The following is a 25,990-nucleotide window of genomic DNA, read 5'->3' on the forward strand; positions in this document are numbered from 1 at the left end:
ATTTTCTTTTTTGCTAAACTTTTATTCAAAAGCAGTCTTGCTTGTGATATTTTGATTACTATTATTATTATTATTACAGTGAATATTACATTTTACTATACAGTTGTAATATATTTGTATTCAATTTCAAGCATTTAGATTTTATTTTGAATCATGCCTTTATTATGACGTGTGTTTTTTGACATAAGCATCGCTTTTCCGGTTAAACAGCTCGCGTCACGGCGCAGTGTGATCATTGAAGACATCAGTCACGTCTGAAATCTCATCTCTTTACACTGGCCTTTGTGTCTGACAAATGAAATGTAGGACACAGTTCTGGAGTGTTTGTATTTTGTGTTTTAGATTACTGGTGTTTGTGTATGTGGTAATTTTGAAATGTGATGTTTTAAATGTTATTACTGTGAAGCACTTTGGTCAACTCTGTTGTTTTAAATGCAATATAAATAAAGCTGAGCTGAAAGCGCAAATGCTGTGATTTAATTATATAAATACATATTTTGCATGTGCTGCATGGTTCACAATGCCTGGGAAGTTTCTAGTGGATGAGCGGTTGGATTTAAAGTATGCAGCTCTTCCACACCAAGATTGCACCCTTTAGCGGTTTAATAAATCACACTAGGACATGTCATGATTTTAATTCAATTAATTGTCCATTTCATTAAGTGTAAAATGAGTAATCAAGCATGCATTCAAAATAAGCCTGTGAGCATTTTAAAGCAGTCGTGTGTCAGTCATACTGCGCGCTGGTACCGGATTGAGTCGGTGCTTGGTAATACCGGTTCTTGCAGAGACACTGGTATCGTTACATCTTTTTTATTTTTGTATCGACTTGGTACCGATGTACCGGTGCTTTTGATAACACTATTTCCACAGAAATGTCAATCACATCAAGGAAAAAAAAAAAACAAAGGAAAAAACTTCTATTGTGGTATAAAAGTGTGATAATTTAAATTAAAAAAAAATTGTATATATATATATTTTTTTTCCTCAATGTTTTCATAGTTAAAACTGATTTGCCGATTGTTTAAATTTGGTCAATAACTGGCCGATAAATCTCAGCAGCATGATAAAGAAACATTTCTTTGGATTAACATATACCAAAAAGACCAGGACAATTTACAGCATTAAACATCAAGTATCTTTTCATGTTGACTTTAAAAGCTCAAACCTTAAAACACTGAGAGCACAGTGATACATTGAGTTACTGTGACCAATATAGAGATCGACCGATATTGATTTTTTACAACTGATGATACCAATTATTTGTATGTTTTTATGTCCGATAACAAATATGCAGAACTGATTTTAAATTAAATTATTTCATCTTTATATGATAAGTTCAAAATAGAGCTTGCGCTCAAATAGGAAAAACTTGCATACATTTATTAAGAGGACCCAGAGAAAAATGGGCAACATTTTTATATTACAACTATAATAATATACTAATAATATATATATATATATATATATATATAAATAAACAACAGCAGAAGCAGCAACATCAATAATAATAATAGGCAAAATTATTTGAAAACGTCTGATGTTTACAAACGGAGAACATAAATCACAAAGTCTATCAACTTTGCATAAATGTAATCTTCCATTTTAAACTTCAGTTTAAAAAAGGTTTGTGTTGTTTAATAGGCTAAAGGCAAATGGTTTGCTGGAATAAGTACACATTCTCAGGAAAAGGAAAAACAGTAAATACATCCATCCCGAATGGCAACAGAATTACAAATGTCTTTTTTGGTCTAGATTATAGCAGCTGTCTAATGAAACACCTACAAAACAAGCGCTATTTTAGTAATTTGCTCACTGTAAAACACATGCACATCTCATCAACGCTCTCATTGTCAACCAGAACAAAGCAATTTTAGACACGTTTATTGTGACGAGTATTTTGCCTGATTACTTTCTATGCGTTCACGCAAAACTTATACTCAAACGGTGTCGTGGAGATAATACATTTATTTCCACAGATCTGTAATTACGTAGAGCTAAACAAGCTGATCTTGTTTAAAGCTTAGCTGGCTAGATATACGGTGGGCATCAACCTGGTGAACGGCAAGACTTTACAAGACTAACGAGCAGAGGCAACAGAGAATTAAACTAAACCCTTTTTATTTCCAACATGCACTCATCCAAGTCTCTTCCATTTGACTGATGTAATGTTCGCAGGATTTGTCTTCCACTACACGAGTTTGTCTCCATTTCTTCTAGGGTTAACCTTAAACTACACATCAGTTATTTATGTTACACATCTCACTTGAGCATCAGTGGTTGTTACGTTGAATAAAGTTGATTAATTCAAGCAACACATTGCAAAAGCAAGTTCCTTTACCTGTGGACAGTCAGCATATTGTTTCCTGTCACACGCAACGCTGTAATGGTGGTTTTGCATGCAATTTCTGAAACACCTACCAGACATTTATCAAAAACAATATCCGATTAAGGAAAAATGCTTGAACATCGGAAAAAACTATTATCGGTCGATCTCTAGACCAATATATAATTAATCTGTTTTTCTATGACGTCCAACCTATTCTTTAAATTGTGTGTCTGAATGTCTAGCAATATCTATAACCCCCTGCCCTCCTTCCAGCCTCTTTAAAGGTACAGACAAAGAGCTCAACAATCTATTCGCTTCTCATTTTTGCTGCAATGCAAACTGTTCCATTTCTTTTGCAGTATATAAACACATGCAAACAACAAGGTTTGTGATTTTTTTTCTTCTTAATTCTCAGTAAGCCTTCATTAATCTCTTCTTTTAAATACTTTAAAGGGGAATGTTTTTTTTATTCCTTATTTGAAGTGTTTCCCATCACTTCATTTACTGTATATTGGGCCATCAAAACTTAACATGACACTGCATGGAACTGTGAGACTTTAGAAGGCAGTAAATATAACAATACATGTTACACGACTGTTCTGTACACAATATCCCCAAGCTCCATTGAAGGCCCAATAAACAATATCCCTGCCTCAATCCATCCCATCTGCATTTCCTGTCTTTAGTGGGTTGGGGTGGTTAGGGGAGCTGTAAGGTGTTTAAAGTCAAACATACCTCCAGCTGCCTCTTTCTCAGCCTCCTCCCTCACGAGTGGTGAAGTCAGGTTAATGGTGAGGGTCAACGGTTGCTCTTTAGAGTTTTTGATGACGATGGTGGCATCACAGACACATGGCTTGACATCGTATTTTTCTTCCGTGATGAGCTGTTGGGTAGATTGTGAAGTGTCCACATTTTAGTAGTGCTTAAATCAAGTTACAGATCAGCTCAACTGAAGACTTTTAAAACCATGTCAATTTTTGAAGTTTTTGTTGTGCTACAAACATACCGCAATCAGTTTAAAACTTCAATTCAACGTTTCATTTGCATCATCATTCAAAAATAATGATTACGGAAGTCCCTGTGTAGCACTTTACATATAGAAAAATGATTTAGTAGAAAAGTGTAGGAAAAATTGGCTGTTTGTTATAAAGTGTCTTTATATTGGTGTAGGGCTGCACAATTAATAGAAATGATATCGAAATCGTGATCTGCTCACACTGCTTGCTTCAAAGTCTACATGGACTGCTCTGTGCTGTATGCTTTGTGTTAGTGCATTATTATTAGTGCTTTCAGAGTGATTCTGTGCTCCACAACTTCATCTCGTGCTCAGAATTTGGTGACGTTTGCTTACGTGCGCTGAGCGCATTATATTTAAAGCGCTACAGAATCACTTTAATTTCACTTTTGGGTAATTCCAAATATGTCTGGACACTAAAGGTTAATATAAAATACAGATGGCACCTCATGGCACCGAGAATTTGTGGATAGAGGAGACGGTAAAACGAGGAGCACATTATATAGCTGTTGTAAATTCAGCTACACAGAAACTCTTCATGAAGATGCTGAAAAAAAAAAAGTTTTAGTTAAACTCATTGGTTTAACTGAACTGCATAGCAATGCCCCATGCATATTTAGATTTTATTATAGTAATACTACATATTACAGAAAGATATTACCATTGTATAATAATCAATATAGTGTTACAATAATATAATATTCAAGTTGACTGGGTTCCAAAATATGAAGACGGTAGTGTTTTAGTTAGTTTGTTTCATTTATCTATTTGCTTGCTTGTGGCTGAAGTGAAAAAGGTCCAAGTTTAGTTATTTTTGAGAGGACTCAAGTGTGACCCTTCAAAGAGTAGCCTTTTTATTGGCAGTAGAACATGGGCAAAACATTATCAAATTTTGGTCAAAAGGAATCACTTTTTTGTCATATTGTAGGCACAATATTTTTCAACATAACTGGAATATGACTGTCAAAATTGTGCAGTCCTATATTGGTGCATATAAATGACAAGGGTTAAATCAAATTTTTGTGTTTTTTGGGGAAGAAAAATGGAAAACGAACTACATATTTTTTTGTAGTTTATTACATTTGTTTTAGTACTTGCATTGAATCTAATTAGCTACTTGTCAAAGTTATGATTCCATTCCAGTCAGGTCTCCTAAGCAACCAAATTGGCCCGGTTGCTAGGGAGGGTAGAGTCACATGGGGTAACCTCCTCGTGGTCGCTATAATGTGGTTCGTTCTCGGTGGGGCGCGTGGATGCCGCGGTGGATGGCGTGAAGCCTCCACACGTGCTATGTCTCTGTGACAACATACTCAAGCCATGTGATAAGATGCGTGGGTTGATGGTCAGATGCGGAGGCAGCTGGGATTCATCCTCCGCCACCCGGATTGAGGCGAATCACTACGCAACCACGAGGACTTAAAAGCACATTGGGAATTGGGCATTCCAAATTGGGAGAAAAAGGGGAGAAAATAAAAAAATAGAAGATATGATTCCACAAATCTCTTATGCCATAATGCCCACAACCCTGCTGCATTAGTATAGTACATAATAGCATGATATAAATTATAGTATTCTGAAGTGTATTGTAGAACATATTGATGTACAATACTATAGAACGTTCACAGATTCATGCACCTTTATAACCTTTGATGGTTTGAAAAGAAGTCAGATTCTAAATAAGTTTATATAAAAAAAAAAAAAATCAGCCTTACCTGAAGCTGCACTGCAAGGTTCTCGGCCACTTTCTTCAGCAGGGTGATGGTAGGCTTGTCTTTGCATAACAGCACAAGCTCCAGGTCAAGGTCTCCCTTAAGCAGCAGACCTTTAGCTACCAGACCCACACGCATCACTCCACGCAGGGAACGAGTGGGCTGATCCACGGACTTCGGCTCACTGAGAACAAAATGAGAGAGACTCACATGAGACAAGTCGCCAAGAACTAATCCTAAAATATCATTAAATTACATATTAGTCAGAAGAGAGAGACGGAATCACTTTAATTTTTTCTTGAATACAATAGATTGACAAGCTATACTGATAGCTAAACACTCTAAAACAGAGAATTATACATAAGGAAAAAACTACTCTGAGTAGCTATTTGGATCATAGAAAGTTCTCCAATTCGAATGTTTATTCAGATCACTCACGTCTCTTTCTCTCCATCTTCATCGGCCTCCAAGACATTTGGTTTGGCATTTCCTTTCTCTTGCTCATCCAGCCAATCGGAGACGGCCTTGAGGGCTTGTTCAGTGTGGGACACCATATTCTGCACCGCCTCCAGCTCCTCCTGGGTGGGATAGACGGCAGAGTGCTTGGCCATCACATGGCGGTCGTCGTTTACAAAGATACGCATTGAGCGATGACGAAGTGGAGGCGGCTGCACAGAAATGAGAAAAAAAATCAGTTATAAATATTCATAAACATATGGGTTACACGTGATTTCAGAAACCTATGTAATCATGCATTTTTCTATTGCATTACCAAAAGAAACCTTTCAGTCCACTTTTAGATAAGGGGTGGAAATTATAAAAACTGTGTAGTTCAACTGTATAAGATGGTTACGTTATTAATGTCCTTGTGTATTTATCAGTGGGCAGGGCTTCAAGAAAGACTGAGAGAATTGAAGAAACATGGACAGGGTTTTTCCAGCATCGAAAATTCAATGAAGTTCATCTTGGCGCTTCATAAGCGCTAAACATGCCTCTCATCTTATCACGCGCATTGTGTTTCACGTGAATCCAGCAGGCTTCCCGATATGTATGCTCCAGAGACAGGATTTAGGGTGCTTTCACACTGGCAGTTTAGTTTGAAACACAGCACAGTTCACATGAAAAATTGGTAACGTGAAAGCTGTCATGTGGACCAGGGAGCACACTGCGGTACCGAACGCGAGACTACCTGTAGGAGGTGGTCTGAGTTCGGTTTTGCATGAATGTGAAAGCAACTCGGACTCGGGTGTGCACTCGTTCAGTAAGTAAAGTAACCTGCACATGCATTTTAGCCGATGACAACATCTATCTATCTCTACACCATATAAATACTATATATAAATACTATTATAGGTTATAAATATAGGGTATAATAGGAGATGACAGTGGCGATAACTTCACCTTGGACAAGAGCATGAGTAAGCGTGCAGTGTAAACAAAGATGCAAATGAATTCCTTGCAATCAGCCGTCTCCTCAAAAAACGCCGTTTGCGAGCAGCAGCAAGCCGCCTTCCCCTGGACATCTGATGAGTTACGCCATGAAGCGCACATATACGTAGTTGTCGTTCACTCTGCTGTGCATAATGGCACCAAAATAACAAAGTATGATGAGTCGCGTTGTGTTCTCCATGCATGTATGTGATGACATAAGATGAACACAAATGGACCGGGGTTTGATAGAATCAAGTGTGTGTGAAACCAGACCAAAGCTGCGGGGGGCACCGGGAACAATCGCACTCGGACCGCAGCAAACGTGCCCAGTGTGAAAGCCCCCTTAAATTATTAAGAGCCTAATGAAGTGTTTCCTTTCATTAGATATTTTTAATTCTGTATTATTTCCTTTGTTGCATTGCTTTGAGAAGGTGTTGAGTGTCTTGAGGAAAGTTCATAATAATAATACGTTTATATTGGTCAACGACATAGTCTGAAATGTGGCATAATGAGAAATTTAACATTATGATAAGGTTGATTAAAAACCAAGAAGAGTGTTTTATTGTGTTACTTTGACAGGGTTTTTCCTGCATTGAAAATTTTTCACCGGCCGCCGAAACAAAATTAATGGCGCTTTATACAAGCTAAATATGCTCATCTGAGACACGTGTTTGTGCAGCGCGACTGAAGCCTGGTTTTCCTGCAAGTTTGCTCAGTGTGGTGCCACTTGCACAAGCCATCACAGAAGCACTCACGCAAGGGATCTGCTCTGCTGGATTATTCTGACATGCTCCAAAATAAGGGTTTTTCAAATTTACATCACCCTTAATAAAATTGATCATGATTATACAGCAGTAACAGTGGTAATTTTTGTTAATTTAATAGGTAATTATTAAATATGCTAATCTATTTGGTGGCAACTGTGGCAGTTTCAAAATGCGTTTAGGCTGCTAGTTATCAAGTAATTTAGCAAAAATACTAAAATATTTTTCATAAATAAAAACAGCAAGACTAGTTATAATATTCCGACTGCTCCCATACTGAGTTGGGACTGTAGCGAAAATGTTTGTTCCATTCTTGTTACTTTCTTAATCGCGATTAACGCATTTACCGTTAATACAGCATAAACACTGGTGCGAATGGCAGAACCATTGTAATGTGTCCGCCCGGAGTCATTACACTGATGCACACGCCACAGCGCCAGAACCCTTCTACCAAGGAAAGCCTACTAGCCAAGCATAAAATAGCATAACGCGGCGGTGCCATAGACATTCTATGGCGGTACCGTCATAACACGCTAGTTGACGTTTACGCTCTCCCCAATGATAGAGCTGTGGAGGTTGTTATCTCAGTAAATAAAAGAATCTCTGACAGTACTTCCCTGTCAGTGATACAATGATTAGACCTCATAACACCTTTTGATGTACAAAACAAGCCCAGATGGGACTTGATAGAAATCAAGTATTTTTCAGCCTATGTAAGGCATGTTTTAATTACCACAGAACACCAAATCAAACGATCACCAAAATGCAGAATTGCAAGTGTACAAGCGCTTTAATGTGGAGTTCAAAGCTGTACTCAATGCAAATCATGAACGCAGCTTCATGATTGCTGTCACAAAACAGATAGCCAGTCTACCAGCTGATTAATATTGTGAAGAGAGTTTAAGAGATTTAATGTGCATTGCAATGAATATGTAACCTATGTGGGGACTAGTTATTTCAATTAGTCAAACTCCCACTTAGACTTTGGGAAACATTTAATGTTACTTGAATTGGTGCTATTTTAGTGCATTTCTATGTTTATATTGTGGAAAGCTTTGTTTAGAAAACGTTAATAAAGCATTATATTGCTACATATTGCTTTGTTTTCTTTTCTAAGATGGAAATAAATGAATTTTGACAAGAAAAAGTATATATGGTGTCAAATTTCAGCACTTAAAATATGCGATTAATCACGATTAACTAAAAAATATGCGATTAATCGCAATTAAAAAAATGTAATCGACTGACAGCTAATTTTTTTTTTAACTTATTTTCCAATAAAATGATACTATGTCATGATGTATATCGTTGTCATGATATAAGAATTTGGTCATATCAGCCAGCCCTATTCTCAACAGAACCAAGGAAATATAGGTACAAAAAGGCGAACACATTCCAGATTGTTTTGAAACTCAATACAAGCTAGTTCACAGTAGGACTGCACAATTAATCAAAAAACGATTATGTAATCGTGAAAACTGCCGATTACAGCATTCAATTTAAGTCTACTCCTGTTGCGTTAATGGTTTCTATTTAGAACGTGTTTTTGCAGTGGCTGAGTTTCTAACCCCAGACGTGTACATTAAGCAATGAAACGGCAATGGCCATTCAGAGTCTACAGTACAGTCATATCAGTAACATCAACCAATCCTTATGCACAAGTTTTGAATAGTCTGACATCCAGATACTTGCTTTACAGTACATTTCATCTCAGTTTGCGATGGCACACTAAAATGTGTACTAAAGAAACATCACCTTACACTTGAAAAGAAGCTGTAGGACAAAGGTGAGCAATTTTGAATTATTTTCAATTCGTTAAATGTCGCCCCATTTTATTTATCATAGGTAAACAACCCGCAAACGAGCAACGTGACAATTCAAATTTCACAGGCCATCGTCATTGTAATCGCGTCTGCTCAAATAAACGCCTATTTGACCCACAACTGCTGTTGGTAGATTTAAATTTTAACGAATCACACAAAATCACAAACAGGCTGATCTTACTTTCCAAAGTGCAACTGCTGTGACAGATTTGAGGCCAAATATGATTTAACGATGATCTTATGCAAACAAGATCACAATATAGGATTTTAAATGCTGTAAGGAAGTTCAATCTAAATCGGCTGTTCAGTTTGACTACTGAATTTGTCAAATATGATTATTTACTGTATATGGACCAATAATTTAAGCAGTAAAGTCACAGATACTTCTGATGGTAGTTTTTGATTTTATGCCACATATTTCAGGCTTTGGAAGTGTGTTAAATATGTGAGGATGTGTATACATCAACCTGGTACATGACACACAGACATATTGACTGAAGTTAAAACTGGTATTGTCAATAGGTCAGAAAGAACCTACATAAATTTCTTCACTGTAAACCACAGATATACCTTTATAATAACCTTTAGTAACATTACCAAACATTACACTATTTAATGCTTAAAATAAGCTGCAGCAAATAACCACCTGATGTTCTGAAGAACCTGCAAGCACGGTTGCCTGCTTAGTGACATCACATTAATTTCATCCATAAATAGTCATTAATAATCGCGATTACAATATCAAGGGCAAAAATCGACAATTATGATTTGTCATAATCGTGCAGCCCCTAGTTCAAAGGATCAATTGGGAAACTGAGAAATCGGGTTTGAGCCCTCGCTCTGCACATATTGCAAAAACTATCATTACAAACCAAGAGGTGGGAATCAACCAATGTACACAAATTCTACATTTGCCATTCTTAACATTACTAAAATGTCACCACTGAAATACACAAGGATATGTTGAAATTAAAGGACTAGTTCACCTGAAAATTTAAATTCCCTTTCCATCCAGTTGGTTTTGAGTAAGAACAGACCAAAGTATAACTCCTATTTCTCTTTACATCTTGTCATTGCAGTCTCAAGGCACAATCATTATTTCAAGCTCGATTACACTTCCTAGTACTTGATGCATGCACCGCTAGATGGTGCTATAGGACATGTAATCGAGCTTGAAATCATGATCGCCAAGGAGACTGCTGATGTCAAGATGTACAGTAAAAAGGTTATATTTTGGACTGTTCTCACCCAACAACCAACTGGAATGCTTCAGAAGACATTGATTAAACCATTTGAGTCTTTTGGATTACTTTTATGCTGACTTTCTCCTTTTTGGAGCTTTTGGAGTCCTGGTCACCATTCACTTACATCATATGGACCTATAGAGCTGAGATATTCTTCTGAAAATATTTGTTTGTGTTCAGCAGAAGAACGAAAGTCATACACATCTGTGATGGCATGAGGGTGAATAAATGATGAGAGAATCCTATTTTTGGGTGTGCTATCCCTTTAAAACGTATGACTTACGCTGATGCTCTTGTTTCAATATCTGTAATTACTGCAGTATTACGAGCTAATAATAAGTACTAAGAAGTTACTATTAGTAAGCACTTATTAGCAGTGATTTCACAATTACAAACACTTCCTAATAAGACACTAGGTTAGCAAAAAGATGTGTACATATTATACAGATGTTGATATTGTGTACTTTACCATAGCTGCTATAAAATGGTTCTTCAGTTTGGCAGTGTTGATCTAAATGTGGCAGTTGGTCCAGTTGGTCTGTAATGAAAAACAAAAAGTGTTTAATACTTTACAAAATTCAGTTTCCTAATATACACTTGCACTTATGCAATTCCAAAGCATATTTCATTACTGTAATGCAACAACCTACAAAGGATTGCTTTTTGTCATGTTGTTTAATTTGAAGATAAACGATCTGGAACTGCCTGTAATTTTGATTAAGTTTCAGATTGCAAACAAATCAAGGTCTAATCCAGACATAATCCTACTGTTGAAATGTACAAAACGTGCACCAAAACATCATGCATTTGAATAACCAAGGAGACAGTGGATAAGTATAATAACCCTGAGCATCTCATCCAGGCCAAAGAGATACAGTTCAGCACCAACACCTCAAAATGCATTAAATTTGACAGTAGATAAGCAACAAAAGTCTAAATCCCATCTCGATCTCATTTGATTTATCAAAACATGAATCATAAATGAATGGCTTATAGTGCATGGTGAGACTCATCTCTTCAAATAAACAGCAGCACTGACCGAAAAACACCATCCGTACAACTGCCCAAGAAAAATAAATGTCTCATTTAGAGTTTTATTGAACATTTATCTCACTGAAGAATATTTGAGGTTAATGCAAAGGCAGCTGCACAAAGAAACATTTCAGAAAATAAATTACAAACAAAACTTGTGTTTATTACTCTATATCATTTACTTCTCATTTCAATAAACACTTCAAGCCTTTAAGGAATAGTTTGTATATCCTTTGTGCGACCTTCAGGACATTTTTGCTTTTTCGATAATTTTGGCTGTTAATGCCAACGGCATAAATTTAGCCAAAGGTGTGTATTTTGGGGGGAATTTTGATATTTCAACCTCAATCCCTATAATACATCTATAATACACTGTGTACACAAAATAGTTACACTCAGGACCGTCAGGACAAAAATGTCCCCATTGAAACTGCAATATTTGATCCCAGTGCCATTAAAGCATAAAATCATTAATTCTGTGATATTATGCTTTCATTCCGGGGCCCTGGCTTCAAAATTTACATTTTTAATATTTTCCACCAGATAGCGCCATTTTTCTCACTATTCGCCTATGGAGCAAATACATGCTTTTTCCCTATTTTCTGTTTGCTGCATTATAGAGCACTGCAGACCAACTGAATAAATGATGCAGCTAAAATTGTGTGGGTGTGTTGGTATGGATGTCAGAGTGTGTTTTGTATGTGTATTGAGAAATGTGTGTGTGTGTGCGCGTATTAACAACAACAGTGACATTATGTAAACAAACTGGCATTAAAGGGTTAAAATACTGAAAATTAATTTATATTTGTGATCAGGTCTGATGTTGGTTAATAAAAAAAATAATAATTGAAAGTGGAAAATATTACTATATATTATGGCAGTTTTTTGACGCGGACATTTAAGGACCTCTGAGTAACTTTTTTAAATTGACGCATAAGGGTTAAATGAATATGTTGTGTGTGTGTGTAATATATATATGTCTACCAAGCATCGCATCAGCACTTGTTGACGCCCAAACAACTCAGTTACTAATAAATATAACGAATGCAATTAAAACCATGTCCTAGACATCTTTATTTTCATTTTACATGCGAAGAAATGCGCTAAATGACTATAATACTCAGAACAAATGCAGATAATGTGTGAACACGCAGTATACATCACAGACGTGCGGCCATTTTAATGCAGTCAGACAATGGCGAGCTGAAACATCAACACATCTACTTACATTTAATAACACTCTACTGTCCCCAGTGTCGCATAAAATGGTGATAAAATGTACTTTTAACCTGTAAATCTGGACTCTGACGCCCCAAACGCCGTATAAGGAGCTTGCTATTGGTTTTCAGACCCGGCTAAAGACACAAGAGATAAAATGGTCGTGACCCTCCCCCAAAACCAGCTACAAAACGCATTTTGCAATATTTAAATGTTCGTTTCATACGACAAAGTGACAATAAAAATACTCGTATTCATTGTCGCCTACACTAAAATAAAATGATTTATTATTATTCAACTACCGATGTTTTAGGCCAATTTTACGATCAGCTAGCGTGCTAACCGTTAGCCGCCGCATTTTGCGGTGCACGATTATTTATTTACAGTCCATTTCAACAGCATTTAACGCTTTAAAACAATGTATTCAGAGTCAATATACCAAATTAGACCGAGCTTGTATCATACCAACATTGTATAATGTAGTGTAGTTTTGTTATTATCCACTTACCAGCGCAGCGACAGCAAATGCGTCCGTTCTGTGCCGCTGTGGACAATCAACGTGCAGTTCGCGGCAAGACCGACACGTGATCACAGCTGACCAATAAGATCACTCGGCCTCCAGTCGGCAACAATGGGGGTGAATGGAGAGGGCGTGGCTTCATTCATTAAGGGACTGACTGGGAGGCGCCTGAAAAATCAGACGCACTGAACCAAGATGCGCTGTTTTTCCTTTTACGTAAGTGATTTTTTTTATGTTAACCGCTACATTTATTGTCCCAACATAATGCTATGTGCACGTTCATATACGTAACTTTACCCTTATGCATCAATTTAAAAAAGTTACTCAGAGGTCCTTAGAGGACAAAAATCAAAAAACTGCCATAATAATATTATATATTCATATTATTTTCCACTTTCAATGTGTTCATTTTTTTAACCAACATCAGTCCTGATCATAATTACCAAATATCCATTCATTTTCAGGATTTCCACTTTTTAAATGCCAGTTTGTTTCCATAATGCCACTGTTGTTTTTATGAAAAAAAAAAAAAAAAAAACACAAAAAAAACCAAAACAGAATTATTTAAGAATTATTTTCCATAAAATAAATGCTAAGGGGATTTTTATATTTTTATTTATTTTATTTATTTATTTATTTATTTTTTTTCCGGGGGGCGGGGGGGATTATACGTTTTTGAAATTGATGTCTTGGACCAAATAATAAAGAAAAACAGCCAATAAGTGCCCAACATAGATGGGAACTCCTTCAATACTGTTTAAAAAGCATCTCAGGGTGATACCTCAAGAAGTTGGTTCAGAAAATGTCAAGAGTACATGTCTGCAAATTCTAGGCAAAGGGTGACTACTTTGAAGATGATAAAATATAACACAGTTTTGATTTATTTTTGGATTTTGTTTAGTCACACCACAATTCCCATAGTTCCATTTATGTTATACCATAGTTTTGATGACTTTACTATTATTCTAAAATGTGAAGAAAATTATAATAAAGAATAAGTGTTTCAAAACTTTTGACCGGTAGTATGTGTATAATATATATTATATATTTTTTCTCTATATATACACAGTGCATCCGGAAAGTATTCACAGCGCTTCACTTTTTCCACATTTTGTTATGTTACAGCCTTATTCCAAAATGGATTAAATTCATTATTTTCCTCAAAATTCTACAAACAATACGCCATAATGACAACGTGAAAGAAGTTTGTTTGAAATCTTTGCAAATTTATTAAAAATAAAAAACGAAAAAAATCACATGTACATAAGTATTCACAGCCTTTGCCATGACACTCAAAATTGAGCTCAGGTGCATCCTGTTTCCACTGATCTTCCTTGAGATGTTTCTACAACTTGATTGGAGCCCACCTGTGGTAAATTCAGTTGATTGGACATGATTTGGAAAGGCACACACCTGTCTATATAAGGTGCCACAGTTAACAGTGCATGTCAGAGCACAAACCAAGCCATGAAGTCCAAGGAATTGTCTGTAGACCTCCGAGACAGGATTGTATCGAGGCACAGATCTGGGGAAGGGTACAGAAAAATTTCTGCAGCATTGAAGGTCCCAATGAGCACAGTGGCCTCCATCATCCATAAATGGAAGAAGTTTGGAACCACCAGGACTCTTCCTAGAGCTGGCCGCCTGGCCAAACTGAGCGATCGGAAGGGCCTTAGTCAGGGAGGTGACCAAGAACCCGATGGTCACTCTGACAGAGCTCCAGCATTTCTCTGTGGAGAGAGGAGAACCTTCCAGAAGAACAACCATCTCTGCAGCACTCCACCAATCAGGCCTGTATGGTAGAGTGGCCAGACGGAAGCCACTCCTCAGTAAAAGGCACATGACAGCCCGCCTGGAGTTTGCCAAAAGGCACCTGAAGGACTCTCAGACCATGAGAAACAAAGATTGAACACTTTGGCCTGAATGGCAAGCGTCATGTCTGGAGGAAACCAGGCACCGCTCATCACCTGGCCAATACCATCCCTACAGTGAAGCATGGTGGTGGCAGCATCATGCTGTGGGGATGTTTTTCAATGGCAGGAACTGGGAGACTAGTCAGGATCGAGGGAAAGGTGAATGCAGCAATGTACAGAGACATCCTTGATGAAAACCTGCTCCAGAGCGCTCTGGACCTCAGACTGGGGTGAAGGTTCATCTTCCAACAGGACAACGACCCTAAGCACACAGCCAAGATAACAAAGGAGTGGCTCCGGGACAACTCTGTGAATGTCCTTGAGTGGCCCAGCCAGAGCCCAGACTTGAACCCGATTGAACATCTCTGGAGAGATCTGAAAATGGCTGTGCACCGACGCTCCCCATCCAACCTGATGGAGCTTGAAAGGTCCTGCAAAGAAGAATGGGAGAAACTGCCCAAAAATAGGTGTGCCAAGCTTGTAGCATCATACTCAAAAAGACTTGAGGCTGTAATTGGTGCCAAAGGAGCTTCAACAAAGTATTGAGCAAAGGCTGTGAATACTTATGTACATGTGGTGATAATTTTTTTTTTTTCCTTTTTTATTTTTAATAAATTTGCAAAGATTTCAAACAAACTTCTTTCACGTTGTCATTATGGGTTATTATTTGTAGAATTTTGAGGAAAATAATGAATTTAATCCATTTTGGAATAAGGCTGTAACATAACAAAATGTGGGAAAAGTGAAGCGCTGTGAATACTTTCCGGATGCAGTGTGTATTTATATATAGCAATATATGTTTCAAGGTCATTAGCAATCGCGCCACCGGCCTCACTCCGTTCCCATGGCTCTCGTACCCGCCCTGCTTGCCACATACCCCCATCGCCCCTCGCAGGCCGGGGGGTACCCTCGAGACTGCACTTTACTCCCCACCCCACCCCCAGGGGAGCCAGTCACAGCGGTCACAGAACCTGGGGGTAAGGACAGACGAGGCAAAAGAAAAGGAGATGGAAGGATGAGGAGAGACAGAGAGGGGAGAGAGGAAAAGAAAAAAAATTATTGGTTCGGTTCCCGGACACACTGCCGCTTGGTCCTCCACCAGCCGAGAGGCCCTCACTCGCGGTGCCATGCGATCGTACTGGACGCTCTTCGGTGGACGGCTCGATACTCCTCTGCCTCCTGGCGACTGGCAGCGAGCTCCATGTTCCATCATGGCGGATGGCAGCAGGTCTGGCTTCCGGTGAACGGGGGCAACTCCTCCATCCCCTCACGGACGGCAGGCAGCCACCCCTCCTCGACCCAGGAGCACGGCAGCGAGTTCTCTGTCCCACCTGTTGTTCAATCGCTCCAGCACCACCGCCTCGGGCAGCCACTGGCAGTCACCGCTACCTCGTGCTGCCCGACCTCCGCAGCAGCAAGGGCTCTCCGACAGCGTGTCCCTCCTTCCTCCCAGGTTTTCGGCACCAATGTAGTTAGTAGTTCTGGGAAGGCAAACATACTTTAATTATAAAATAAACAGACACAAAACGAAAGTATAGCGGCAGCCCCTCACGGACAACTGCCGCTTTACATTTGTTTTGTGTTTGTTTATTTTGGGATTGAAGTTTTATGTTAAACGTTCACCATTTCACGCCTCCTTCTTCCCTGAGCTTGAACTTTGTTACACTGGTGCCGAAAACCTGGGAGAAAAGTAAACATTTAGGCATTTGAAATAGACGAGGATGAAAACTCACAAAAAAAAAATCACTAAGTGCAGTATAAAAGTTATTTGAAACACTTAAAAAACATTTTTAAAAGAACTGAATCCACAAATCCATATAGACCTTTAAGATATAACCATGTGACCAAAACTCAAAAGCATGGTGTGTCAATATTAACCTTTTCTTTGCAGAGCGGAGATCCGATTTTTAATATAAAACTTCAGAGCTGACCACTCTCTATTTTTAAGAGCAAATGGTTCATCTTCCATACACCTTACGCAGTCTGCCTTTCCTGGAACTTTCCGGTTCTTAATAAATTCAATCATGTGCTTCTCCACAGCATGTATTTCGTGTTTGCTCCAGGCTGTCCTCTTAATGTGACCTGTGGGGGGGAATAAGTACATCAAGCATAAATCTTAGCATTTCACTAGTGAGAAACACATGCATTACAATGCATCAACCAGTGGTGTTAACTTGAAGCACTAGTTCTATAGCTACAGAACTGTACTGTAATTTTACATTGTTTGCCCAAATGCAACTTTATAGTTCCTGCCATCTTGATTGCAGCTGGAGGATCATGAGACTTGACAATTTATAAGAAACCTGAATGTGTGTGCAGATTCAAAACATGTTGTGCTTCTTTAATTTAACCCATTTTCTAATTTCTTTATAGTAGTTTTACTTTTCATTTTACATATATATGTGGCGAAACTTATGTTTGTATTATCTTCACAATTTAGACGCTTCGTTCAATAGAGTTTTCTCCATCTCAAGGTTTTTCCATGACGCATGCAAAGCATTGACATTGAAAGCAAACTGCAAGCCCAAACTTCCATAAATAAGCCTAGTCATTTTATTCACACCAAATGACATTCAATAAACAAGGTTAAAATAGCCTAAAAAAAATTATATATCACACTCCAGTAGGGCTGCACAACTATAACAAAATCATTTTAACTTTTAACCTTGGTATTGTCAATGTCAATTAATAGAAATGACATTTTTTTTTTTTTTTTTTGGATTTTCCCCCTTTTTCACCCAATTTGGAATGCCCAATTCCCAGTGCGCTTTTTAAGTCCTCGTGGTCGCGTTGTGATTCGCCTCAATCCGGGTGGCAGAGGATGAATCCCAGCTGCCTCCGCGTCTGAGACCATTAACCTGCGCATCTTATCACGTGGCTTGTTGAGCATGTTGCCATAGCTAGCTTCACGCCACGTCAACTCACCACGCGCCCCACTGAGAACGAGCCACATTATAGTGACCACTTTGGAGGTTACCCCAAGTGACTCTACCCTCCCTAGAAACTGGACCAATTTGTTTGCTTAGGAGACCTGGCTGGAATCACTCAGCATGCCCTGGGATTTGAACTAGCGAGCTAGCGAACTCCAGGGATGGTAGCCAGCGTCTTTTACCACTGAGCTACCCAGGCCCCAATAGAAATTTACTGCAATTTTATAAAATCACATTCACAATTTTACCTAACTCAGTAGATTTTTCAGCACAAAAGTTTAAATGACATCACAAACAGAAGTGAAACAAACACATGAGACTTTAGACCGTTTACATTTTGCCATTTCATTGTAAAACATCAAAACAGATGAGTTTTGGTTAGAATTAGGAATGTCCCAATGAAGTATTTTGTGCCCTGAACAGTAAATAAACAACTTTTGAGTGATTAGTTAAAAGAGCGCATCAAATATGGTAAACAAAAAAGCTTGAATATGCATGTGACACACTAGAACAGACCTCATTGGTTCTCATGCGTCACACACGTTTCAGCTTCTTTTCCTTTTAATGACGGTTGGCAAACCCACTTGAAGTTGCATTTTCTGCCACCTACTACATGACACCAGCGTGATGGCTTGCGTAAAAAAGGTCCGAGCTTAGAATAGCTTATACCGATCAGTTAAAAAATGCTTAATCGGCTCCTGATTCTGATCCTTGAGATCAGCTCGGCACATTCCTAGTTAGAATATTCAATACTCATCCATAGTTAGAATACTGAAATTCTTCAAAAAAACCATGTTGTAAATAGAAACCTTATGCAACCGGAGAACATTTCAGCCATCAGTCAGTCGTAATTAAAATTAACATACCTCTCTTTTTTTTGGACACTGGGTCTGCTGGAAGTGTGCTGTCTTCACATACAGTGTGCTGTGGTGATGATACTGTAGTGCACTCTGAAAGTAAAAATTAAGCCAGTCTGAGTGTTAACAAATCTCTGCATTAAACTGACATAAAAATATCCCTCATCTGTTTTGTTTTTTTATCAGTGCTGTTTTAAGTGCAACCAAAATAACAGTCATCTCAAGAACATAGACACCTCAACTTCAGTCCTGGGGACCCACCTACCAGAATTGTTAGGTGTTTTAGATGTCTCACTATTTAAAACACCTGATTCAGCTAATCAGCTTCTTAGTGCTTTAAATAGGGAGTCATCTAAAATATTCTGGGAGGTGTGTCCTGAGGACTGGAGTTAAGAAACACTGCTTTAGTGGATAGAGGATTTTGTAATCTTTTTTAATCCGTAATTTAAATTTACTTTCAACTCATGGGGAATCAGTGTTTGGCCAGTAATGCGTTACTTGTACTGAGTTTACTTGTAATGCATTACAGTAATAACATTACTTTCCCTGGTAACTAGAGTGTAACTAATTACTAATAAAATTTCAGTAATATTACAGTCACCATCCAAAAAGTTACGTTTTGTCACAAACGCTACCGATTTAAAAACCAACAATCCAATCATCCATATTCATATTCGTAATCGTTGTCGTGCATGCACGTGACGTCACTATTGCAGCAAGCTAGCTTAGTCAGAATATGGAAAAGTCTACATCATTCAGCGGCAAAATATATCCATTATTTTTAATTTTGTCAGGAGAAAAGATGACAGAAACACCACTGTCGCATGTAAATTGCGTAGTGGTTCTAATGCTGCATTCTCTTTTGCTCGGAAATCGGATGTCAGACCTGGGAATGATGTCATACCTGAGTTGACTGCGTTCCAGTACACAATGGTACTCAAGTCGGAAAACCAAGATGGACGTGTCAAGGCAAATAGCCATACCAGTCGATAAAAACATAAAAAGCGGTATTTTGTACAGATAATGCCGAAGTATCATGTGGAATAGAGGCTGGATAGTACTGCGTGCACCAATGAGTTTCAGACACAGACACACAGAAGTGTTAATAAACAATATATTCCTACTGTTTCACTAACTGTTAATGCGCTGAGCAGCCATATTGTATTCTGAAGTCGGGTTTGTTGCAGTCCCTCTGAGTTTCTGAGTCAGAAATACAACTTGAGGGGCGTTCCCTTTAAAAGTTCCAACTAGGAACTCGGAATTTCACACTTCCGAGGACAAATGGAAAGCACAATAAGACTCCATCCAAGATGAACTAGAAAACCTCAAACCTGCCTGTATGCACCGAACAAAATATGCGCACCTGCAAGGACTTCAGATGTTTGCTTTACTGAATACATGATGTCAATTAAGCACATGACTTTTATCTTAGAACTAGGGATGCTAACGATTAATCGACCGATTAATTGTCGTTAATTTAATTGATATAGCTTATTGTCCACCGTTTGGAATGCCCAATTCCCAATGTGCTTTTAAATCCTTGTGGTCGCCTCAGTCTGGGTGGTGGAGGATGAATCCCAGTTGCCTCCGCGTCTGAGACCATCAACCCGTGCATCTTATCACGTGGCTTGTTAAGCGCGTTGCCACAGAGACATAGCGCGTGTGGAGGCTTCACGCCATCCACCGCGGCATCCACGCTCAACTCACCATGCGCCCCACCGAGAACGGACCACATTATAGCGACCACGAGGAGTTTACCCCATGTGACTCTACCCTCCCTAGCAACCGGGCCAATTTGGTTGCTTAAGGGACCTGGTTGGAGTCACTCAGCACGCCCTGGGATTCAAACTAGCGAGCTAGCGAACTCCAGGGGTGGTAGCCAGCGTATTTTACCACTGAGCTACCCAGGCCCGACTTTATCACTAGATTTAGTACCTTCAGACCCGCTTTTTTCCCAAAAAGCGACAAATCTAGCGACTTCTTGGACAAACCTCAGTTTGCAAAACTCACCGGTACTGCCGCATGAGCGTGAGGTCTTGCTTTCCCGAGGTGCACACACCTCACTCTGCGTCTGCTTTGTTCAGCGAGTGGCTGAGAGGAGCAGCGCATTTAGTTAAAACAGATATTCTGTTGCTTCTAACCTGAATATAGCCAAAATCACAGCCATTGTCTTTATGTTATGTGTATGGTGATTTTGTCAGAAGACGTCTCGATTATAAATCAGGAATTTAGTGTAGATTAACGGCTTGGAAGGAAGAGCTGGTTAACATGTAGTCTTAATGTAAAATGCTGACACTAAGCAGAATGCAAATACTACGCAATTACGTCATGATTATGCTAATTAGCGTATATGCCGCCATTTAGCGACTTTGAGCAGGCTTTAGCTACTTTCAATTAAAAGAACAGTGTTTTGAGGTACGTGTGGGCTCATGCACAAAACACGTGGAAAAAACCTAAACTGGAAATGGCTAAGCAACATGCTAAAGTAATTTATGCATGTAGTCAGAGTAGAAAGTGATAAAAAGAATGTAAAGATAAACCACACATATTTCAAACCAATTTGCCATCCCTAGAAACAACATAATTTAGTATTAGGCAAAAATAAATGGAACAAACTGACAAAATGTAATTGTTACCTTTCAGACTGGAAGTAGACTCCTCTAAATCACTGTCCACTGTAACTTTCTCTAAAGGTAAAAAACACAGAAATACATCATTTAAAACACAAGGTGATACATGTATGTGATTCCAAAGCATTCCCAAAAACCCTATATTACAATTTGTGTAAACTATTACAGAATAAAAAAACAAACAAAATTAATTTCTAAATTCATAAAGTTCAGAAAAGGAAAAAAACCTACAACTAACAGTGTATAGTACCTTCTGGATCAATGTTGATTTCATCAAGAAATGCCAAAAGTCCTTTTTCAAGGGCCAGAAGAATCTTGCTCATTTTGGCCAGCTGAAGGGTGCCTTTAGGTAACCGGTAAAACTGACGATGTACTCTAATGTCATGGCCTAGGAAGTCAGCCAGCTGATCGAGCTCTGTGTTGCTCAGATTGAGAACTTCAGAGAGGGTACCAATCTGTTTCCTCAACTTTGTAGAAGTTAGAGTTTGAGGATTTTTAGCACTGCATGCACCTGCAAATTCACGGATGCAGTCAGAGCCTCTGAAAAAGGTCATTGCAGACGGACGTGAAAAGAGAAAAACTTTGGTTTTTAATTAGCAGGCTGATCGACTCTTGCATTGAAGGAGTAACAAGTACTGGAACCTTTCTGCCTCTTTTGCCTCTGATCTCTATATGCTTGAAGTATTGACACAGTTTATTTTCCAACTCTGTGAGGGCCATCCTAATATCCGCATGAGCGTCTGATGTTGCTGGAGGTGTATGTGGACAAAGGCATTTGTTACACTTCCCCTTCTCGTCTACGATTAAAAAGCATAACCTGAATTACTGTAACCTTGGCCAATTTTGACCAATGCTGAGATGATGGCTGTGTTGACAAGAGTTTGCGGTAAATTTTCTCTTGCTCATCAAGATACACACGAAGACGTTTAACATCTTCAGTGAAAGGGAGCAAATCTGGGGAATTCCACTTGGCTTCCTCCAGTGTTCGCCGGGCTGTTGAAGAAATGTACTCGGGCCATCGGGTCTGATACAGCTGTTGGAAGCTGTTCGCAACTTTTGCTGTTGCTTTGTCTCCATTGATGGTAGAATGGCTCTCAATAAGCATTGCGATTTTGTTCAGACTATGTCCAAGTTTCACACAACATCTTCAATGTATCCAGCTGTTCTTTTAACTGCATTAACTGCATGCATAAAGTTTGTGGGATGGATGAGCACTTTAATAGATGTAAGGGGTGACACCTCTCTAGTACATATAAGGAGTCTTCCCAGCTCTCTCATCTTTTGACAGATGTATTCATGCATTTTAACTCTTGATCCATACTTGTTGTAAAGATGCTTTCCCAGCTCTTAAATGCACCAGTCATTTCTAGCTTCACTAGCCACTTGGTCTTGGTTCATAGCATTTAACAGCTTCCAAACACCATGAGTTACTCCTGGTGGGGGAGGCTGTGCAAAGCTACAAAGAGCCTGCACACGGGTTTTTCCAGGTTTAGGTTTCATGTCAGAAGGCTTAAATTTGCAAACCTTCACATGTCGCCATAGGGTTTTCTTTAAGAAGTGTCCTTGGCAGTAAATGCAGTGAATAAATCTTTCCCCATCCAAATTATTCTTAGGCAGTTTCCGTGGAATCATCTTTCCTGCACCTGTATTAATAACAGTAGCATTGTGAGCAAAGTTACCTTTGTTACGTAGATACTCGAGCTGCATTCGCCTTTCTTTGGAGCCCTTTGGATGACTTAGAGCCTTTGCTACCTCTACCTCATTGCTATGCTTGCGCTCTAGGTGTCTAGCAATTTTCGTAAAAGCACTGTCACAAAAAAAGCAGTGTTGTTTCTTGCTATACATTCTTACTCCATCCCTCTTTTTATTGATAGCTGGGATAATCACTGAACTTGTGCTGTCAGGAATGGAGGATGTGTCAGGAACTGAGGCTGCGTCATGGCTCTGGGAGCTCCCTAAGTCACCGCTGCTTTGAGGATTGTAGTTTGTGCTTCTGTTCTCAGCTGAACTGCACTGGACTGGCAAAGTCTGGAACGTTCCTTTAACTTTTGGTGAAACAGTAAGGCTTGTGCTACTATCTGATGTGCTGCTCTCTTCTGATGTGTCAGGAATGTACTCTTCCTCACTGACTTGAGATAACTCATCTTCACTCGAATCAAAAACATCTGAGTGCTCAGCAATCTTCCCTCTAGCCTTGAAAGACAATGACCATTCAGTTCAGTTAATCCCCTTTCATAGGTTATTCTTTATTCTTATTCTATTCTATTCAAGATAATGAAGAAATAATAAAATAAACACTTACTCTGGTGTTTTTTGCTCTTTTGAATGTTGTGGCACAAGTGGAATGTTGTTCGCTCATTGTAAATGGTGTATGTTTCCGTCTGATGTCGTCTTCAATGTCTGTATTGTCATCTTCACTGCTTACACTGGAATTTTCAGAGTCAAAAAGATCATCCGAGTCCTCATGAATTGCAGGTCTCATCTAAGAAAAACTAATCAGACACACGTCAGAATGACAAGTCTTCAAATAATCTAGGAAAATGTATGCTTATAGGACTGTATGTTTATCATATTATGAAAAATAACTGTTCCTGTTTTAAAAGAAAGTTCAATGTACTTCATAAATGAAGTGTAAATTGTATCTATTAAATCAACATCTGTTAGAGCTAAACCGCAGAAAACAAGCAAGGATGTAACTGATAGAGAGATAGATGGATAGACAGAGAGACAGACAGACAGACTGATAGAGAGATAGATGAATAGAAAGATTGATAGACAGATTGATAGAGATAGAAGGATAGAAAGATTGATAAACAGATGGATAGAGATAGACAGATTGATAGATAGATAGACCGATAGACAGATTGATAAACAGATGGAGATAGACAGACAGACAGACTGATGGAGAGATAGATTGATAGACAGAGAGACAGACAGACAGACTGATGGAGAGATAGATTGATAGACAGAGACAGACAGACAGACTGATAGAGAGATAGTTAGACAGACATTTTGACAGACTGATAGAGAGATAGATGGATAGAAAGATTGATAGACAGATTGATAGAGATAGATGGATAGACAGATTGATAAACAGATGGATAGAGATAGACAGATTGATAGACTGACAGACAGACTGATAGAGACCGATAGACAGATTGATAAACAGATGGATAGAGAGATAGACAGACAGACAGATTGATGGAGAGATAGACAGATTGATAGATAGATAGACCGACTGATAAACAGATGGATAGAGAGATAGACAGACAGATTGATGGAGAGATAGACAGACTGATAGACAGATGGATAGAGAGATAGACAGACAGACAGACAGATTGATGGAGAGATAGATTGATAGATAGATGGATAGACAGATTGATAGACTCACAGACAGACTGATAGACAGTCAGATTGATAGTGATAGATAGACAGATTGAAAAAAGATGGATAGAGATAGACAGATAGACAGACAGATTGATAGACAGATAGATTGAGAGCTAGATGGATAGAGAGATAGACAGACAGACAGATTGATAGAGAGATAGATAGATTGATAGAGCTAGATGGATTTGACAGATTGATAGACTCACAGACAGACTGATAGACAGACAGATTGATAGTGATAGACAGATTGAAAAAAGATGGATAGAGATAGACAGATAGACAGACAGATTGATAGACTCACAGACAGACTGATAGACAGTCAGATTGATAGTGATAGATAGACAGATTGAAAAAAGATGGATAGAGATAGACAGATTGAAAAAAGATGGATAGAGATAGACAGATAGACAGACAGATTGATAGACAGATAGATTGAGAGATAGATGGATAGAGAGATAGACAGACAGACAGACAGATTGATAGAGAGATAGATTGATAGAGCTAGATGGATTTGACAGATTGATAGACTCACAGACAGACTGACAGACAGACAGATTGATAGTGATAGATAGACAGATTGAAAAAAAGATGGCTAGAGATAGACAGATTAATAGAGAGACTGACAGATTGATAGAGAGATAGACAGATAGATAGACTGACAGACAGACTGATAAACAGACAGACTGATAGTTCTCTACAAACCTACCTTTATAATAATTTATGTATTTAGCCTCCAATACGTCGGTCTTATCAGTGGCATTGATAACATAGTCCTCGGCATCTTTTATTGGTTTAATTCTCCTCCGTCTCATTTTGATGTTGAAGGCGGTCTCAGTCTCAGCGTCGCCCCGAGATTCACGAAGACCGCTCCGGTCTCTTAATCTCCCGCCACGCGGTGCCCAAAGTTTAGCAAATTATTACACACTATACCACGCGCAGTAAACAAGTAAACACTTTCAATTATATACCGACATACAATGTAAGTTTATCAATAGTATATTCGCCACATTCAAAGAACAACATCAATTATAAAAATTCAAAACTCCATTAGGTCATTTAATTTAAGAATCTTACGAATATTTCGAACATTTGATGTCTTTTTATCTTATCTTTTTATTATTTTTTAAAATCTTTTTTTAACGAATATAACTTTAAAAAAATAGGCTAATTACCTGTAAGAATTTATTA

At 38.5% G+C, this 25,990-nt stretch overlaps 2 protein-coding genes across 5 annotated transcripts in view; both read right to left on the reverse strand.

The window, feature by feature from the left end:
* The window catches only part of LOC127451248 (interleukin enhancer-binding factor 3 homolog), a 34,689-nt gene extending 18,215 nt beyond the window's left edge, over positions 1 to 16,474 (reverse strand). Inside the window, exons 1-5 of one of the 4 annotated variants that reach the window (XM_051715784.1) lie at positions 15,876 to 16,474; positions 10,785 to 10,853; positions 5,492 to 5,721; positions 5,057 to 5,237; positions 3,065 to 3,212 (exon numbers count right to left, since the gene is read on the reverse strand). In XM_051715784.1, coding sequence (XP_051571744.1) covers positions 3,065 to 3,212; positions 5,057 to 5,237; positions 5,492 to 5,721; positions 10,785 to 10,787 — 562 coding nt within the window. In that variant the 5' untranslated portion in view covers positions 10,788 to 10,853; positions 15,876 to 16,474. The other 3 variants (XM_051715785.1, XM_051715783.1, XM_051715786.1) reach the window with 3 other exon arrangements.
* A 5,495-nt stretch (positions 16,475 to 21,969) lies between these two features.
* Positions 21,970 to 25,668, reverse strand: LOC127451250 (uncharacterized). The gene is made up of 3 exons (XM_051715788.1): positions 25,509 to 25,668; positions 23,718 to 23,907; positions 21,970 to 23,608 (listed from the first exon to the last, which is right to left on the reverse strand). Exons 2-3 carry the CDS (start codon positions 23,895 to 23,897, stop codon positions 22,763 to 22,765), a joined length of 1,026 nt encoding a protein of 341 aa, XP_051571748.1. The 5' UTR covers positions 23,898 to 23,907; positions 25,509 to 25,668; the 3' UTR covers positions 21,970 to 22,762.
* Positions 25,669 to 25,990: the final 322 nt, after the last annotated feature.

Source organism: Myxocyprinus asiaticus, chromosome 14, assembly GCF_019703515.2.
Source record: "Myxocyprinus asiaticus isolate MX2 ecotype Aquarium Trade chromosome 14, UBuf_Myxa_2, whole genome shotgun sequence".
Lineage (NCBI taxonomy): Eukaryota > Metazoa > Chordata > Actinopteri > Cypriniformes > Catostomidae > Myxocyprinus > Myxocyprinus asiaticus.